This window comes from Cordyceps fumosorosea (genome assembly GCF_001636725.1).
Source record: "Cordyceps fumosorosea ARSEF 2679 chromosome Unknown scaffold_1, whole genome shotgun sequence".
NCBI classification, from domain to species: domain Eukaryota; kingdom Fungi; phylum Ascomycota; class Sordariomycetes; order Hypocreales; family Cordycipitaceae; genus Cordyceps; species Cordyceps fumosorosea.
Window position 1 is genome coordinate 2,557,536 of NW_017387301.1, and position 13,036 is coordinate 2,570,571.

The following is a 13,036-nucleotide window of genomic DNA, read 5'->3' on the forward strand; positions in this document are numbered from 1 at the left end:
TCGATGCATTGTACCGCTGTGAAGGGTTGAACATGACCGTTAGTGTGGCGTAACTCGGATCGACGCACTAGCAGGCCCGTCATCAGCAAACCGAAATAGGGACCCGTATCCTCGAAAGTGTCCGAGCCTTGCAGGAAGAGTGAAGGAATTCACTAATGTACATTGGCGTCAAACTAGCTGCGAGTTGGGGTCGGTCCCTGAATGATAAATAGCTGTCACAGCGGCGTTGTTTACAGTCGAAGCTGCAGACTACAGAAAAAAAAAAGCACCGCTACGGACATATACATGCAATATGAATGTCAACCAGGTTGGATATGATCGGCGACTGGCCGTGATTCAGACCATTTTGGGCAAATTTGGGCTCAAGGTAACAACTAACTACCTGCCAACAGGCACGCTCAGCTGACTGACCCTCTACTGCACAGTCTGAAGCTGTCACTCCTATTGCTTATTCCTTGCAATTTCCGTGGCCCTTTAACAACTTCATCTACAAAGTTGACCTCGAGATCCCAGCATCGCCAGCTCATTTCCCTGGCACCCAGCCCGGCACCACCCAAGCCCCGGCAGCCGGTGTCACTGCCTTGATCATTCGTATGAGCAATTTGAAGGTTTCCGATTTGAACCACACAAACCGGGTGGAAAATGAAGTGGCATGCTCTGCCCTGGCGCGGGACGCCCTCAAGAAGGCCGGTCTCGACCCAGTGGTCCCAGAGATTTACGCCTGGAGGCCGCCCAAGTCATTGGAGCAAGAGCCTGAAGAAGAAAACTTTGGGTGGACAATTTGTGAATTTAAGACTGGCAAGGATCTCGATGTCGAGTTTCCCAAGTTGTCGGCAGAGGAGCAGACGAATGTGATTCTGCAACTGGCGGACATCTATGGCGCTTTGCAGAGAGCGGTTATCCCGCCGGCTGCGGATAAATTTGGCGGGCTGACCTTCGACAGCCACGGAACAATGGTTAGCGGCCAGACAGCCATGAGAAAAGGCGGTCCTTGGGCGAACTTGCCGGATTACTGGACCGAGAAGCTGCAAGCTATTGTTGATTGCGCGATGGAAACCTCGTTTCTCCGCACCCCGGACAAGGACGGTTCGCAGTTGCTCAGTCGTGTGCAAAGATTTCTCCGTGATGGCGGCGTTGCCAAAGTTCTTCACGACGTTGATGCCACACAGCGCTGCCTTGTCCACTCTGACTTTAGTGAGTAGTCGCAACAGCATCTTGCTAAGTGTCGCAGCTCACTCATACGACTCCTCAGCGATGAACAATGTGTTATTCGACAGGGGATCCAAGCGAGTCACCGCTCTGCTTGATTTCGATTTTGCCTCCGTCAACCACCCCATCGAGGAGCACTACTTTGCCAGCTTTAGCGATGTGGGTGGCGGCTTGCGCGCCTTGTCCCCGGCCATGTACTCGCGTGTCATGACGGATGACTTTGAGCGGCAGCCGCCGGGTTTGTCTGACCAGGACAAGGCCAAGTGGAACACTGCCAAGTCATGGAATGCGGCAATTGTCGCGAGGGACATCCTGCGGCCAAAGACGCTGCCCGGCGTGGAGAAGATTGAGGCGCTTCGGCGCTTCGAGGAGTCGCTGAGTGAGATGCACCGGGATAAGGAGGCTTTCTTGGAAAAATACCCGGCTGTCGGGGATGGAGAGGGCGAGACGAGTCCTGTTCTAACTGTTGCACAGATTATGGATGCCCACCAGGCTTAGCAAGGGATTGAGTTGGTTCTTGTACATTGGCATCAACAGACAAGATACGTCGACTTTGTCACCCAGTCAAGAAAGAACGCACTCATTATTATCGAACTGTCGCTGAAGCATATATGCAATCCCAATATTCCTCCCACCAGCTTCTTTCCCGCCACCCCAAAACTCACCTCGCTGCTCTCAAACAGCCCACGCCTCCACAACGTCCGCCAGAGCGTCCTCATCGCCCACGTTGCCCGGAAACACCACATACGGCACGCCGCGGTGCCTGCTCGTCTCCTCGTCGCAGACCCAGAGCGGCACGCCCGACGCGGCCTGGCCCCGAACGCGAGCGCGGCGCATCCCCAGCGCGTTGGTCGCCGCGTCCGACGCTGTGATGCCGCCCTTGGCCACGACGTACCGAGGGCGCGCCTCCACGCCGCGCAGCAGCGCCACCAGCGCCGCCGCCACCCGCGCGCCCACCTGTAGCGAGTCGAGCGCATCCTCGCCCCGGATGAGCGTCCGCGACGTCATCACCAGCACGTCCTTGCCGGCGACCACCGTCGCCGATGCCTCGCGCGCCGCGGCGGCGACGAGAGCGTCCGCGGCAGAGGTGTCGGGGCCGATGAGCTGCGGAACGGGGAGCTCGATGACGTGCAGGAGCGCGGGGCCCCGGCGCTCGCGGAGCCGACGCAGCTGCGCGGTCGTCTTGGGGACGTACGAGCCGGCCAGGATGAGCCCGCCGCGGCGCGGCGCTGCAGATGGGTGGTGGGCAACGCCCAGGTCCTTCGGCGTCAGCGGGGGGATCGCCGAGATGCCGAGCCTGGAGGATACAAAGGCGGCGCCCGTTCGGAACAGGTAGCGCCGGCCGTGCCGCTCGGCTTCGAGCAGCCCGGCCACGAAGACGTGCATGTCGGCGTCAACGACAGCGTTGACTATGACGACCAGGTCCGGGCTGCTCGCCACCGAGAGAAGCTTTCTCGCCACCGCGGACGGGCCGCCGAGGCGGATGTCGTTGAGCGTGACGGACACGAACGACCCGTCGTCGAACCTGGAGCCGCACTTCTCGAGCACGTACTCGCGCAGGTTCGAGCTGCGGTACCCGAACGTGGCGTCCTGCGCGAACGGCGTGCGGCTCACCGGTACGAGCTCGTCGCCCTCCCGCACGTAGTGCACGTCATCGACGGTCAGGCGGCCGCCCTGCGAGAAGAAGGGCGCGAGCACCCAGCCGTCGAACCGGCCCAGCGCCGCCTCCACCGCCTCCGGCTCGTCCGGCAGGTGTCCGCGGAGCGTGGAGTCGCCCCGGAGGACGATCTCGAACGGCTTGCCGGCGGCGGCGGCGGCGGCTCGGACGCCCTCGCAGATCTCGTGGATGAGCCGGCGCGCCTCGGCGGACGGCAGTGCGCGCGAGTTGGTCAGGATGAAGAAGCCGGCGGGGCTGTCGCGGAACTCGCGCGCCAACGTATCGGAGTCCCAGACGGCGAGGACGTTGATGTCGTGGCACGTCTGCGTGCCGGTCGGATCGTCGTCGAGGATTACTAGCGTCGGCACCCCTCCGCCGTTCACCACGCGTCGGATGGAGCTGAGCACGTCGTCGGCGTCATACTCGGGCGGCAGGGCCCGCAGCGTTTCAGCTGCCGGCAGACGTGGCGGGTTCATTCTGTCTGATGGTTGTTGTCGTTGTTGACTATGCACCGTCTCAGCCTGCTGCTGCTTCTGGGCGCTGTCAGAGACGGAAACGCCACTCAGCTCCTCCCAGAGTCGCACGACGCCGGCGTCGGCATCCCCGTCCCAGCCGTGCGCCGCGCCGCTGACGTAGAGCGTGTGCGCGGCCGCGGCGATGGGCACGTAGCAGCCGAGGCGCCGGGCCTCGTCGAGGACGATGCCCAGGTCCTTGACGAAGATGGCCAGCGCCGAGTGCGGCGTCCAGTCGGCTTCGAGCATCTGACCCGTCCGGTTCGCAAGCATCCAGCTCCACGCGCCCGTCTGGACGAGGATCTCGAACGCGGCTCTGGTGGGCAGCCCCAGGCGCGCCGCGAGAGCCATGGCCTCGGCCGCGGCTGCGATGTGCACGCCTGCGAGCAGCTGGTTGACGAGCTTCACGGAAGAGGCCGCGCCGACGCCCCCTTGCACCGCGTGCAGGTTCGTGGCCGGGCCGGCCATGGCCAGCAGGACAGCCCTGCTCCTGGCTAGGGATGAGTCCTCGCCTGAGCAAATGATCTGTTTTTGTTTGTCCAGGCGGTCAACCGGTTAGCTGAGAGGTAAGACAAGGTGACGTACACCACCACTCAAGTAGTAAAAAAAGAGAGAGAACGTACAGCGAGTGTGCCATTCGTGGCACGTGCGACGCCTCCGCTTACGGGAGCATCCAGCAGAGATAGCCCCCGGCCCAGGTTTTGCAGCTTGGCTGCTAATTCTCTCACGAAAGACGGCGGGACCGTCGAGCTCAGGACCACGACGGTCTGGTCAGACAGGGCGTCGGCTCCGTTGCCCGAGCCGAACAAGATGTCGTCAGCTTGCGCCGCGTTCTGGACCATGAGGATGACCACGGCCGCGCCGCTCATGGCGTCGGCCGCCGAAGAGGCTCCTCGCGCCCCTGCGCTGTTGGACACGAACTTGCTGACGGCTTCGGTATTCATATCGAAGCCACTCACAGTAAAGCCAGCGCGTAGCAGCGACGCGGCCATGCCCTGGCCCATGGCGCCGAGGCCGACCATGCCGACCGAGGCGATCTCGCCGGGGCTGCTGGTCGGCGTGAGCTCGTTCGCACACGCCGGCCGCCTGGTCGCCTCCTTGATGACGTCGCCGCCGCCGTGAGGCAGATAGGCGCGCACCACCGCGGAGTCATCCAGCGCACCGTAGCCCAGGGAGGACGCCATGACGAACAGCTGCTCAGCGGCTGAGGCGAGTGGTAAGGGGAAACGTAGGTCTCGGGCTCTGACTACCACATCGGTCTATATTTTTGAAAAATTTCCGATTCATGTTAGCACCGAGGCGAGCTGAAAGTGTAGAGCAAAAGTAGAGCAAAAAACAACCGCGACACAGACAGCAGGGGGCAGAGAGGGGAAACTTGCCAGCTTGTCCCTTGTATGGCCCAAGGTACAGTGCGGAGTCGAGTCGGCGTCGAGGATCTTCCTGGCTCGTGTTTCGAATGCTGCAGAGTTACCGGCGGCGTTGACGATGATGTCGTAGACTTGGTTGGTGTTCAGGCCGGCCCTGGCAGCGAGACTCATGGCCTCTGTCGCGGCGACGGCATGCACGCCCAACAGGTGGTCGTGAACGAGCCGGAGTTTGGCGGCGGAAGAGCCGAAGCTCGAGGACACTGGATGAACGGGTGCGCCTGGACCCTGCAGGAGTGCCAATCGGGACTCGATTGCATGGCTTGGTCCAGCCACAAAGACGTCGCTCTGAGACACCGAGGCGGCTATCAGCTGCAAGTCGCCTCGACCGCAGTCCGTCAAGGCAGTCTCCAGGGATTCGTAGAGAGTGTCCGGGACGGGTTCGGCCACGAGAATTAGAGAGTCGTGAGGGAGGCCTAGATAGAGCCTGGTCAGCTTATACCCAGCGGTGGCAGGCAGGGCAGCAAGCAGGGTCGTGCTCGTACATGACAACGTATCGTGCAACTCGGTCTTGGAGGCAGCGTAGGGCGTAAAGGAAGCAGCTGAATGGTACTGAACTGTGACAGCTGAATTTTGCAGCGCATCACTGTACCAGGTAATGTCGGTGCTGGGATTTGCTACGACGGCGACGACAGTGGTATTAGCACCAGCCATTGTGGCTTGCTGTATACGCAACAAGGGATCAACCAAGTAAAAAGAAACGAGTGAGCTCTTGGAGCCGAGTCACTTTGCTCGTACATGCCTGGCGTCCATCGACTTGAGCAGCGCTGGCTTTATAAAAATTCAGTGCACGGCATCAGCCGCAGCCGCCGTCGCCCTCTCACGCTCGAGATAGGCTTCACTATAGCCAGACTAGGCCAGCTAGCTGCCTAGTACGTTGCCACTTTGTTTCCACACTGAGCAATAGTCTCATCGAGTTGTCACGCAGTTCAGCCAAGGCCGCGGAGATCATCCCGATAGGTAATATCGAGGCTACGAGAGGCTGGTTTGGAGTTCTTGACAGGGGGGGTCCCTCCCATAATAATAAGCCCTTCTCCACCGTCGCACCCGCAAATGCTCATGCGACCTGGGGTTTTTCTTTGTTCTCCCCGCCATAATAATAACAACTAACTAACAGACAGGTAGTCCGAAGGGGCGGCCTTTATTCCTCTCCTCATGACCTCCCCCAATCTACTCACCTTATCAATCCCTTCAATTCTGCCGACTCCACAGCCGTTGGAAACGCGACCACGGCGATGAAGCGGGCGAGGTCGCCGGAGACAAGCCCGCCAGCTGGTGATGCTGCCGAGAGCGGTGGTCACCAGCCCAAGATTTCGCGCAAGATACGTGCCTGTAAGTGTTTTGGTGTATTTTTTTTTAAAAAATTTTCTTCCTGTTTTGCTCGTTCGCGATGCAAGGGTCTTTGTCACACGGGAAGTTGTGGTGGATGACAACCAACGGGAAGCAACATGCTGATAAATCACGCGCGCATCGCTTCATCAGGCCAGGCTTGCCAACATCGCAAGGTCAAGTGCGACCTCGAAAACGGCCAGCAGCGCTGCAGCCGCTGCACGCGCCTCGACCTCAAGTGCGTCGTCAACAAGAGCCTGCAGACGCTGCTGGACGGCGAGAATGAGTGGAAGACGCAGATGGAGGCCAAGGTCGAGGCCCTGCAAACGGCATTGGCTGACGTGCAGCGCGTCCTCAACGTCAATCAGCAGCATCATCATCATCACAACGGGACCTTGGTTGCAGCCGACAGTCGTCACGCCTCTGTGTCACAGCAGCAGCATCAGCCGCAGTCTCAGTCTCAGCCTCAGCTGTCGCAGCAACATGGGCCATCACCAGTCATCTCCCAGGGCGGCGCGACGCAGTCTAGCCTCTCGCCCTCGCTTCACCGGACCGCCACGGCCATGACCCGGGAAAACTCCATCGAGCCTGACGAGGCGCCCGATGGCGGCGACCCCCAGGCCATCGTCAACGCGCCCATGGCCAGCCTGTTTGAGGCGACCAAGCTGCGCAACATCCGCAGCGACCCCTGGACGCACCACCATCGCCGCCAACAGCAGCAGCAGCAGCAGCAGCAACAGCAGCAGCAGCAGCAGGCCCCTCACCACCGCGGTAGCCGCGGCCAGCACCCCTCCGCATCGTCAGCCTCATCGCCCGTCGAGGCCGACTTCATCGCCCAGGGCCGCGTCGCCCTTCGCGACGCCGAGCACCTCTTCGACACCTTTCGCGGCACCCTCAACGCCTACCTCTGGGGCGGCATCGCCCTCGTCCACGAGACCCTCGACGCCGCCCGCGCCTCCTCCTCCATCCTCACCGCGGCCATCCTCGCCGTCACCTCGCTGCACACCCAGGACGAGGGCCGCGCCTTCGACGTCTGCTACCCCGTCTTCCTCCAGCTCGTCAGCCAGGCCGTCTTCGACCGCTACCACACCCTCGACGACGTCCGCGGCCTCTGCATCGGCGCCTTCTGGCTCTCCGACCTCAGCTGGAAGCTCTCCGGCCTCGCCGTCCGCATCGCCACCGAGCTCAACCTGCACCAGTTCTGCGCAAAGTCGCTGCGCGACAGCGCCAACTACGGCGACGAGGCCCGCCTCTGGTACTTCTTGTACGTGTGCGACCACCATTTCAGCATCGCGTACGGCCGCCCGCCCGTCATCAGCGAGACGCCGACCATTACTTGTCATGAGCACTTTCTGCAGCGCCCGGACGCGACGCAGTCGGACTATCGGCTGCACAGCCAGGTTGGCATCTTCATCATCCTCAGTCGAGTCTTTCACGCTTTTGGTCCCGATCGGTCGCGCATGATTGGCAACGACGAGTTTGAGGCTCTACGACGCTTTGATGCCGACATGGGGTTCTGGCGCGACCGCTGGAAGGACAAGCTACGTACGTTGATGCTCAAGCTGCACACCAACACAACTCCCAACTAACAAAATCACGATAGAGCCAAATAAATACGTGTCGCAATATCCGGCCAAGGGGGTATATCTGCACTACCACTTCGCCCGGCTCCTGCTCTTCTCCATCTGCCTGCGCGGCTTGCGGCCCTCTGGCGTGTACGCCATGTCGCCCGAGCGCCGGCAGTTCGTCAACAAGGCCATCAGCAGCGCCACGGCCGCACTCGACCTAATCCTCAACGACCCGGACATGCGCGCCTCCATCATCGGCGTGCCGCTCTACCTCCTCACGACCATGGCGTACGCGTGCCTGTTTTTGATGAAGTGCCAGGCGCAGTGGCAGTCGGCCAACCTGAGCATCAGCTACGACGAGGTGGTGCCGCTCATCGAGGGCGCCATCGCCGTCCTCGACGCCACCCGGCCTTGCGTCCGCCACGTCGCGCACTACCTCGGCACCGGCCTCGGCAGCATGCTGGACAAGTTCAAGGAGCGCCACCACCTCGAGAACCGCAAGATGGAGGAGGGGGAGCAGGCCGCGGCCGCGGCGGCCACCACCGCGCAGCAGGTCTGGGCGCAGCAGGGCGAGATGTGGCCGGACTGGAACGCGTGGATGTTTGGCAACGCCGGCGGCGGCGGCGACTTGGCACAGCAGACGACGCTGAACCAGGACAATTTTGGGCTAAACTTTTTGGATGCTCTCAACTCGCAAATGCCGGGCTGAGTGCGGGGTTGCGTTGCCCGCCGCATTTGCTCAGCCCGGCATTTAGCAGCAAATCGCAACATTCAATAACAGAAGGAAGCCTATCGCGCCGCAACACCAAGCCACGTCACACCAGTTTATGCAGACCGACCTTTGCCGAGACAACGAGCCCCGTGTACCCCACGGGGTATCGAGAGCGGGAAGAAGTCCGCCTGATAAACTTTTTTCCATCTGATCTCCGGAAGGAGGGGAAGAGGGTCTATCAACATGGGCTCTCCACCATGGAGTAGTCACGTCGTCGACTAGACACGAAAGGACGACTCTTGCTTCACGGAGGCGCCGTGATGGACAGAGGAACTAAATAGTCGGGAAACCAATTGCCGAGTACAAATGGTTGGCCATCTTTGTTCCAACATTACCATGTATATCTCTTTGCTTGCGAAACATTTTGCCCTGTTTTATAGCTGGATTTTGAAGTATATAACAAAAGCGAGGCTTTCATTGGACAATTGTAAATCAATATCTGCAGTTTACTGTCACACTATTGGATGCAATAACATGGGCTCTTTATTCCCCGCACGAATGGTGGTGTGGTGTCATTGTACTCTTGTTTCGGCCAAGCTGACTATCCCAAATTACACCATCTGTAAAGTTCTTTACACGGGAACAATCCCGTCGAGAACCCGTATAGGATGGCCCAGGAGAATATCATTCTCGAGCATGTACCCGTTCCGCTGGGATTGGCGCATTTCCTCGTGAGTGCGCACGAGTCATGGCATGCGCAATCCTCGCCGCGCCAGCCACACTTTAACGAGTTGACCTTGTGCCCAAAGTACGACAAAGAAGCTCTAAATGTCTGAAAAGAAAAACAATTCTCACCAAGTGTATACCAACGGAAAGAACACCGTGCCTTATGAGGGCCAAGGATGCCCCCAATTCTCTCGAGCTGCCGGTTGTGGGTCGACGGGAGGGAGGGTGGTCAACGTGCCGCCGTTTGCCAATCCAACTTTTTGACTTTGACATCTACACTAACAAACTACTACTCCTTGGCTTCCCACCGGCGTAGGACAGATGACCGCCGCTGTTGGCAAAGCAATTGCCCACGGCTAGGTATAGCATCAACATGCGTTTCTGCAGCGAATGGTCCGGGAGAGGAGGCCGTACCAGGCCGCAGAGGTTGCCGCCGTTTCCCCGTACAGGGGTCTGCAGATGCAAGCAAAGCAACGCAAAGCAAAGAGGGGGGAAATGGATGTGGATGGGACTGACTTACTTATTCACCGCCCGCCGCACGGAGCATATTTTCACCTTGTCGGAATCCTATCTATATCCAGGCAACGGCGCTGCTGCTCGAATCTCACGCTCCTCGATGCACGGATGAGCTCGCTGTCTTTTTTGCCATGGATTCTGTCAAAGAGCCCGCCGTCGACACGGCGCACCTCACCCATGCCTCCGAGGCCGACACCGTGGAAGAGCAGCTGCGCCACTTTGTACCCGGCTCCCCGGAAGAGAAGAGACTCGTTCGCAAGATTGATCTCTACTTGATGCCAATTCTTTGGATCAAGTATGTGTTCAACTACATTGACAGAACCAACATTGTCCGTTTGCCCATCCAGCCACCCCCAGCACCGTTCACTAACCCGTGCGACCACAGGGAAATGCCAAGATTGCCGGCATGCAGCGGGACCTGCGCTTGACCGACGACGGGTTCGCCTGGGTGCTGTCCATCTTCTTCTTTGGCTACCTGCTGTGCGAGGTGCCCTCCAACATGGCCCTCAGCCGCAGCCGGCCCTCCGTCTTCCTGCCCACCCTCATGCTCGTCTGGGGCGCGCTGAGCGCCTGCATGGCCGCCGCGCACTCGTACGCCGCGCTGCTCGCCCTCCGCTTCGTCCTCGGCTGCGTCGAGTCGGGCTTCTTCCCGGGCGTCCTCTACGTGCTGAGCTGCTGGTACACGCGCGCCGAGCTCGGCAAGCGCTTCGCCGTCTTCTACACCGCCGCCGTGCTCTCCGGCGCGCTCGGCGGCATTCTCGCCGGCGCCATCGCCGAGAACATGCACGATGCCCGCGGCATCGCCGGCTGGCGCTGGCTGTTCATCGTCGAGGGCGCCGCGACGGTTGCGGTTGCGCTGGTCTCGTACTTTGTCCTGCTCGACTACCCGGCCACGTCAAAGAAGCTGACGCCCGAGGAGCGCAGGCTGGCGGCCCTGCGCGTCCTCCACGACGGGGTCGCCAACGGCGCCGTCGGCAGGCCTCAACTGTCGCACTGGCAGGCCTTCCTGGCCGCCGTCTCGGACCCCCGCACGTACATGTTCATTCTGCTGTACATGCTCGATGTCGGCGCCGGCACCATCTCCTACTTCATCCCGACCATCACCCTCTCGCTGGGCTACGACACCGTCAAGGCGCAGTACATGACCGTGCCCATCTACGCCGTCGCCGCCGTGTGCCTCACCGTCGTCGCCTGGTCGTCTGACCGGCGCGTCGAGCGCCGCTGGCACGTCGCCGGCGCCCTGGCCGTCGGCTTCGTCGGCTGCGTCGTCTGCGTCGCGGTGCAGAACGCCGTGGTGCGCTACGTCATGATTTGCTTCGTCGCGGTGGGCATCTGGTCCGCGCTGCCGCTGATCCTGTCCTGGACGAGCGGCGCGGTGAGCCAGCCGCCGGAGAAGCGCGCCATCGTGCTGGCGCTCGTCAACGCCTTTGGCAACTTCTCCAGCGTCTACGGCAGCCGCATCTGGCCCAAGACGGACGCCCCGGGCTACCACGTCGGGTTCGGCGCGACGGCGGGCTTCCTGGGCGCAGGGATGGTGCTGGCCGTACTGGTGCCTATTCTTTGCCGCCTGCTTCGAGCTCGGATTCCCAAGGACGATGACGCGGATTCGATTTCGGAGGAGAGGGCGGCCAAATGACAGTCTCACAAATTTCGTTGTATCCATAACGGCCTAACTCCGGCTATTTTACGCCCGTCGCCTGTTGAAAGATGCTACCGCTTCTGGACACATGAACGCGAGCGCAGCGCCAAGGCCTGGGCTGAGCAGCTACAGAGATGTCTGCGAGAAGAGTTGCGAATTTGTAATCGAGCCAACTAGGAGCTGGCTGATCACTGGTCTAGCCTTGATACCCATTCTCTCAGCTGAACATAATAACCCCTGTATTCTACTTTTGGAAATTTCAACACGAGATGCATTTGCTAGCGCGGGTGTTAGCCTTCAGCTCTTGGCTCTACCCAATGAGATTATCTAGGGCATGAAATGCCCATTGTGAATTAGCAGAGGCAGCAGGGTCTCCGTATTGATGATTCTATGAAGAATGCTAGGATGGAACTGTTTCGGATAGAATCTATAGCTAGCCTTTCCAGAGGCGAATCTTGGCTCCAAGACGCTCAACCGAGGCGTGATGCAAAAGGACGCTGCAGTGTCGAGGCAGCGGATGCACAAATAAAAGACGAGAAAATAAAGAAGACAACGAAAAAGCAACGCTCCTCTAAACAAGCCCAGAAAAATAATTTTGAAAAAGAAAAAACGAAAAAGAAAAAAAGGGGGGACTGGATCAGATGTCCCAATCTGGCTCGTGGTCACGCCGTGTACGTAAACCAGTCACCATTTCGTAACCTGCCACGTCATAGGTAGAGTCGGGCCCAATCAAGAGGAGGGAGCCGTAGACGACGAGCCGACGACAATGTCTGCTCCCAGTTTCGGTAAGAGAAGAAAAACGACATGTTCCCAGCTGGGAGGCATCAACTTACAAGTGCCCTCGGAGGATGACGTTGCCGTATATCTCCACGTCGGCGGCGCGAATGGTGCCTCGCAGCTTCAACCTCGAAGATCCCTGAACCTTGCCACTACCATCTCCCCAGTTAGACGAGCCGTTTTTTTCTACCAGCCAGGTCCTTTCAGACGGGGGTCTCCTACCTGGTCGTCAAGCTGCCGTTGACCGAAATGTCCCCGAAAGCCCTTATCCGGCCTCTACATCCAAAACATTGCATTAGCCAGAAGAAAGATCTCTAAGGAAGAACGTCCATGCGCGTACTCTGCGGTCATGCTGCCGTTGATCTCGACATCGCCGTACGCGTCGATGCCGTCGCTGACGATGAAATCCCCCCTGAAGCAGACGCTGCGCGCGCGCACGCTGCCGGCCACGTCCAGCGGGCCGGCCAGCTCCAAGCGGGGGCGCGACTCGTCGTGGACGCTGCGCGAGCGCGCAAAGTCCAGCCCGTAGACGGCGCCGGAGCGGGAACTGCCGGCGTGGTGAAAGACGCCTGCAGCCCCCGCCGCCGCCGTTGCGCACGTGCACGGCGGCGGCGGCGGTGGCGGCGGCGGCGGCCGGGCCAGCAGCAGTGGATTGGTGTAGCTGTCGAGGGCGAGGGGCGGTATGCGGGAGAATTCTTGAAATTGCGGTACTTCAGGGCTCGGGAGGGAGGTCGGTGACGGGTAGGCTTTTGCCGGGTTGGGCTGGCTCGGCGGCGAGGATGGCTTTGGCTCTGGAGAGTCCATCGTGGAGGGTGCTCTCGATTCCTCGACGCTATGCTCGGTTCCGCATCAAGTTGCAATATCCCATGGAAGACGACAGAAACCACGGTCAAGGGCCAAGACGTCTGCCAAGCTGCCTTGTAGAGTCACACTGCGCGGTGACGTTGGCTGAGGACCCCCGACTTCT

General features: G+C 60.2%; 5 protein-coding genes across 5 annotated transcripts; 3 read left to right on the plus strand and 2 right to left on the minus strand.

The window, feature by feature from the left end:
• Positions 1 to 292: 292 nt before the first annotated feature.
• On the plus strand, positions 293 to 1,707 carry ISF_00829 (Protein kinase-like domain protein; the record flags this gene model as incomplete). The annotated part of the gene is made up of 3 exons (XM_018844436.1): positions 293 to 367; positions 426 to 1,194; positions 1,253 to 1,707. The coding sequence occupies 3 exons, from the start codon at positions 293 to 295 to the stop codon at positions 1,705 to 1,707; spliced, it is 1,299 nt and encodes a 432-aa protein (XP_018708886.1).
• Positions 1,708 to 1,884: 177 nt separating this feature from the next.
• Positions 1,885 to 5,456, minus strand: ISF_00830 (3-hydroxyacid dehydrogenase/reductase; the record flags this gene model as incomplete). Its single annotated transcript, XM_018844437.1, has 3 exons — positions 1,885 to 3,903; positions 4,002 to 4,637; positions 4,731 to 5,456. 3 exons carry the CDS (start codon positions 5,454 to 5,456, stop codon positions 1,885 to 1,887), a joined length of 3,381 nt encoding a protein of 1,126 aa, XP_018708887.1.
• Positions 5,457 to 6,250: 794 nt separating this feature from the next.
• ISF_00831 (Transcription factor) lies at positions 6,251 to 8,408 on the plus strand (the record flags this gene model as incomplete). Its single annotated transcript, XM_018844438.1, has 2 exons — positions 6,251 to 7,676; positions 7,735 to 8,408. 2 exons carry the CDS (start codon positions 6,251 to 6,253, stop codon positions 8,406 to 8,408), a joined length of 2,100 nt encoding a protein of 699 aa, XP_018708888.1.
• Positions 8,409 to 9,784: 1,376 nt separating this feature from the next.
• On the plus strand, positions 9,785 to 11,289 carry ISF_00832 (Major facilitator superfamily domain, general substrate transporter; the record flags this gene model as incomplete). The annotated part of the gene is made up of 2 exons (XM_018844439.1): positions 9,785 to 9,982; positions 10,039 to 11,289. 2 exons carry the CDS (start codon positions 9,785 to 9,787, stop codon positions 11,287 to 11,289), a joined length of 1,449 nt encoding a protein of 482 aa, XP_018708889.1.
• An 832-nt stretch (positions 11,290 to 12,121) lies between these two features.
• On the minus strand, positions 12,122 to 12,873 carry ISF_00833 (hypothetical protein; the record flags this gene model as incomplete). Its single annotated transcript, XM_018844440.1, has 3 exons — positions 12,122 to 12,221; positions 12,292 to 12,345; positions 12,410 to 12,873. The coding sequence occupies 3 exons, from the start codon at positions 12,871 to 12,873 to the stop codon at positions 12,122 to 12,124; spliced, it is 618 nt and encodes a 205-aa protein (XP_018708890.1).
• Positions 12,874 to 13,036: the final 163 nt, after the last annotated feature.